The 6,013-nt window shown below is 36.8% G+C and overlaps 1 protein-coding gene across 1 annotated transcript in view; it reads right to left on the reverse strand.

Annotated features, from left to right (window-relative positions):
* RYR2 (ryanodine receptor 2 (cardiac)) overlaps positions 1–6,013 on the reverse strand; it is a 786,033-nt gene that overhangs the window by 50,180 nt on the left and 729,840 nt on the right. The window contains exon 98 of the mRNA XM_006872010.1: positions 1,283–1,343. Coding sequence (XP_006872072.1) covers positions 1,283–1,343 — 61 coding nt within the window. The remainder of the gene's footprint in view (positions 1–1,282; positions 1,344–6,013) is intronic.

Raw genomic sequence — 6,013 nt, forward strand, 5'->3', positions numbered from 1 at the left:
GAAGGAAGGAAGGAAGGAAGGAAGGAAAAAGACCAGGCTTACTGGTCAGAAAGAGACTAGAAGAACCTGAGAAAAACCATCCTTTAGGTCTGGAAAGAACTCGCCCTCATGGCCCAACTTTCAGCCAAGCAGTAGAGAGGGATAGAGGGGAACACCACCACTAGTAAGCTATGTTCACCATGAAAGATGGAACGGTCAACAATTCAACCTCAAAGGGGCAACATTTTCCTGAGGACAAAGTTGGGAAGGGATGGGAAGGTGAGAGCAATGGAAATAGGGACAACAGGGAGGCAATGGGATAGCTCCTGTGGCATGAGGGGGATTTCAAACATTACGATGAAACCAAGTGTATGATTTATTGCATGCAAAAGTGATGATCTTGTCTGTAAACCTTCACTTAATTCACAAGAAAAAGTTGAAAAAAAGGATACCTAGAATGGGAGGTAGGGGTGAGAGGTAGAGGAAGGAGACTTTGAGGGATGTCCCACACTTTTAAATAGGAGAACAAAACTAATGGTCACTATACAATTCAAGTGTGAAGTCTCATGAGATGTTCAAAGGAAAAGGCAGAGTAGGTGTAGGCTTATGAAGCTTCCAGTGAGTTTCCATGAGTTAGATGTTTGATGGCCAGAGAACTAGGAAGCAGTAAGCAGAGTATGCACACATTTGTAGTCGAACTAACCCACTTGTTACCAAAACTTGTTACCAAACACTTTTCATAGCCAGCCAATGGAAGCACAGAAAAACTGATAGTGACAATTACTTACACTGAAAATTCTAAGACTATTGAGCAGGCCAGGGTAATAAAGCATGGTAACTTTTAGTAATATGTGATATTGTTGTATCATATTGGGATAGCTACTTGGACTTTACATTTAGTTTCTAAAGGCTCTCTGATAAAAGAAAGATCTATCAAGAAAAGGAACACAAAAATTTAATGTATTGTTGTGTTTGGGGAGAAACTGAAATTTATTACAATTAATGTTTTGCTTTTTTATTTTTTCATCTACTCGGAACCTTCCTTTGTGCTTTTAAAAAATTTGAAGTATGTTATCGCCCAACAAAAACCTGAGTAATTATACACAAAACTGACATCTCAGTTTTCTTTTCTTTTGTAAATGTATTTCCATTTTAATCTTTCTGTGGATCATTCAGATATGATCTTCATTACATGAACTGATATTTGAATAAGTTTCTTAAACAATTGTCTTTACTTCTGCAGCATTTCAACAGATTATTCTAGGCAGAGCACATTTTTTTAATAGTCATGAAGTAGACTTACATTGTCAGTGAAAACAACTCCTAATTTCCACATCTGATACTTCACATCAATAGAGTTCAATCTAGAAGAAGACAAGAAGAAGAATTTACAGATAAGTACATTAATCGAAAAGTTACAGGCTTACCAGCATTCTCTTTCATGGGACAATAATGGGAACCATCTGAGCACTATTTCAGATTCCATATCTTTCTTTTACAATTTACTCCCAAGTTTTGTGATGGTTGCTAGGCAGAACTTTGGAAAGCAAAACACACCACCACCACTTTCTTTGTTACTTAAGAATAATCTTTTCTCTTTACCCTGTCCTTTCCTAAATTAAATTTAAGTTACACTTACCTTACATATGGGATTGATTCTTGGAAACAACAAAATCAATAATCACGTGTGTCTCAAAGTTTTTCTCACTAACTTTCATAATATATTTGGTTCTGCAGTCCAACAGATTCATTTTTTTGGTTCAAATAAGCATGCAAATGTACATGAAAGTTCACATTTGTTTTATAAATAGATTCATTTTCCAATGAAAGTGTTTCTCGTTTTGGTTTTACTTCATTTTTATTTTCAGAAATTTCACTTTTCCACTTTCTTCTCCATCTAGATAGGAGTATCACCATCCTCCTTGGTTCCCATAGCACTTTGCACATGTGTAGCATTGTGGGTTACTGCCCTTGGACTGCAAAGTCAGGTTGAACTTCAAAGTCAGCGGTTCAAGCTCACCTGTCGCTCCTAGGAAACCCTATACAGGGATCACTATGGGCTGGAACCGAGTCGACGGCAACAATGTACATTGTCACTCACTTCCAAGGTTGTTGTGTAGTTGTGTGTGAGTATGTGTGAGTGTGGCCCACCAGCATGAACTTCTATTCTAAGCACAATACACATGGATGATTCTCAGTAAATACGCTGAATTCATTAACTGCAATATAAACATTCATTTGCAGATTAGCATCTACATATACTAAAACACCTTTTACAATTTCGACTTCTTCAAAATTTGCCACTGATTTACGGACCAGAAATTACGACCTTGCTAGCTAGCCCTTGCAATAACTAATGTGAAACACTCTAATACAATATGATGTGACAAAAAAAAAAAAAAAAAAATGTTAGTATTATTTTCAAACTAGCCGCTCTAGGCTTAATGTTTTGGTCTTTGATTACTTTCTTCATCATTAATTATAATTAAAAACAAAAAATCAAACCTATTGTCATAGAGGAGTGGAACACAACTGCCCCACCGAGTTTCTAAGACAGTAATCTTTTTTAAGTGTGATTTGGCTGAAAGTTTGCCAAGCAAGTTACTTTTGCATTTACCAGTTAGTACACATTTGGTTTTGTAACACTGGTTGCAAGCACAACATAAGAGCACTGTGTGTTTAGCAATTCCCTTTGTGTAATTTCCTATCTCTTCCTGTCCACTGAGCTTTATCCCACAGCAAATGCTGCCCTTTTGATACTGTATCACTGATTGTTCTAATGAGTGCATGCCTAGGATTGTTTACCTTACAGATCTATCGTATCAAAGTCCTGGTGTAGTGCTGTGCTGGACGGCAAGGTTGTTGGAATCGCAAGGCCAGTGAATGAAGCTCACCAGCCACACTCCACGGAAATCCTATACAGGGTTGCTAAGAATTGGAACTGACTTAACAGCACTTAACAACAACAACAATATTTGGCTTAAAATTGAATAATGAGGGTGAGTGTGTTTCCAGGCCTGAATGGTGACTAACGGTCATAATCTCAGGGGTTCCACCAATTTCTATCAGACCAGGAGACCTGTTTTATTATTATTATTTTTAATTTTGTCCCACATTTTTCTCCTCTTGTGATCCTTTTCAGAGTGGATCAACAGTGGTAGCCAGCCAGCATCTAGTTCTTCTGGTCTCAGGGTCATGGACCAGGGGGTTCATACAGTCTATTAGTCCTTTGGACTAAGTGTTTTCTTGGGTCTTTTTTTTCACTAGTATTTGCTCTGCACCGGGAGAGACCAATACTTATACCTCAGATAACTGCTGATCAAAGGAAGATGGAAAACGTTGTCTTTGTGAACTCTGTAATAAAGTTGAACTTAGTGGTCCCCAAGACTATGATCTTGAGCTCTCAGGCCCAGAGACTCATATCCACAATATATTTGGTTATGGCTAAGACGTGCTCATAACTTTGTCCCCTGTAGGCTCTGCTATATTCATAGATATAGTTGCAACATATGTGGAAATATCCTGTTAAACCTTCATGGTTGTAGACCCATTAACCCTACTACTCCTGTTCTGTGTGTCTGTCTATGTCTCCACTCTTAGATTACTGCTGTTACAGTCATTACATGATTTATATAAGTAATAAAATGGATTAATTACAGATCAGGACATTTTATTTCTTAAAGACATCTGGGGCTAAGCTAACATAGATGAATCTTTGTTGCCTTTAACTCTTGTGCTATAATTTTTACAATATTTATAGAAGCAGGCTGCTGGAACTTTCTCCCACTAAGTTGCTGGTTGGTACCCTTTGCAGGTCACTGTGCCATCAGGATCCCTGTTCTTTTAATGAGGCTGATACTAATTTATAAGGGCCTAGGTCAGTTTGAACCACAAGATCTGCAGTTCAAACTCACCAGTCACTCCTCGAAATCCTATACAAGGTCACTATGATTCGGAATCAACTCAACAGTACTTAGCATGAAGAAATAGTTGCAAATCAAACTTGACCTTTTAAGGAGACTTTTGTTCTCTACGGGTTAAAGTCTCATTTAGCTCAATCCTGGATTTTTAAAGAAATAATATTGCCTGAGCTAGAACTTTTATTTTTCTAATGGCACTTTTAAACAATGTTTACAGTAGGTTTCAATGAAATGATAGTTTTGCTTACACAACATCAAAGAGATGGGCAACTAATGAAACTGTGACCATGTGCTTATGTGCGAGCACAATTATTTAACATGGGAGCAATCTAAAACCAAGTGTGAGCTGATTGTCATGATGTCTAATCTCTCTTGGCAGTTTATTCTTAGTTGTTTTTCACCCCTTTCATCTGCTGCAAGATTGGTGCTTCAAACCCATCAGTTGCTTTTCTGAAATGCTACACTGGGTGGCTTTGAACAGGAATCGATTCAATAACATATAATAACAACAAAAACATACTAGGGACTGTATGTAGGTGTTTGGAGGTCTGGTATGGTGCCACAGGACAAGTACTGAACTGGTAACCACAAGGTTGGCAGTTCAATCCCATCAGCCACTCTTGGAATAAATACTATTCAGGGTTGCTATGAGTTAGAACCAACTTGACGGCATACAACAATAGTATGTAGGTGCTTGATTGGTAATTAAATATACGTATAAAAATAAATAAGTAAGCCATGTTGTTGTTGTTAAGTGCCATTGAATTGGTTTCAACTCAGAGCGATCCTGCAAAGGGTGAGTGAGTTTGAACCGCTGACTTTGTGATTCAAAACAACCTTGAGGTCCAGTGCTTTATTCCACAGCACACATCAAGACTTTAGCCATCACACTGTTGTTGTTGTTGTTAAGTGCCACAACAGGACTCCAGCTATTCGATGAAGGGTGAGTTCATTAAATATTTGACCAAATATAGCAGGCTAATTAGCTGCTCTGCAATAGGTATTAAAAGAAAAAGAAAAAATCTAAATATAAATGATGCACATCACTGGGGAGAAGATTTACCAGGAGTGTCCCTTTACTAAATCACTTAGAAAGATTGAGTTTTAAGAGATGATTTGGTTTCCATGTGAGTTTCACCTTAATATAACCATTTATTTACAAGTATGACCTGGAAGAAATTATTCATGCATCCAAGTTGAAAGGCCATAGATACATTCATCACATCAATTTCTTGGTATTTTCCTAGGGGTCAAATTTACATATATCCCCTATGTAAATCAATAGAAATAGCACCAATTTAAAGGTAATTATTCAGAATAAAAACAGTCTAAAATACTCCATTTCTTCAGAGTTGTTTAGTAGAGTCACAATACGATCATGGAAAATGCAATAAATCAATTCTACATTGTTCATCAGGGATCTGAAATTCTAGTGAGCAGCTCAGTTCCACTAAATGAGTGCCACCCACGCATTGCCACAGAATCGATTCCAACTCAGAGAGACTGCGCAAGAGTCTCCCAGGTTGTAATCTTTACAGAAGCAGATTGCCACATCTCTGTCCAAGGTGCTGCTGATGGGTTTGAACACCAACCTTTTGGTTACTAGCCAACTGTTTAACCACTATGCCACCAGGACTCTCTTATATCACAGTTCTCATAATATTTAATAGTTCAGATAAGGAACTTGGCTCTGTGGTTCTTCTTACATACAGTGAGACAGTATTTAAGTACTACCTCTGTTTTGTTTTAATTCAGTTTCTGTTATATTATTACTTATATGACTATCTTTCAACTGGCATCAAAATATATTTTAAAGATATAAATCAGGAAAAAAAATATGACTAATGAGACAGGTGATCAAAATTATTTAATGATAGCAATAATATTTACCTAGGAAAAAATAAAGACATATTTATAGATTCATAATTATGATTCCAAGTAAACAGCATATTTCTAATTGAATAAGAGCCTACATAACACAAATTAAAAAGATCAACATGATTTTAAGGGAAGGATACTTCCTTCTAAAATTGCTAAACAACTACAATAATAAATTATTTTAAGTCAGCATATTATATTTATCCTAGACTTTCAGCTAAAGAAATTTGCAAATA

Source organism: Chrysochloris asiatica, unplaced genomic scaffold, assembly GCF_000296735.1.
Source record: "Chrysochloris asiatica unplaced genomic scaffold, ChrAsi1.0 scaffold00179, whole genome shotgun sequence".
In the NCBI taxonomy this organism is placed as follows: Eukaryota; Metazoa; Chordata; class Mammalia; order Afrosoricida; family Chrysochloridae; genus Chrysochloris; species Chrysochloris asiatica.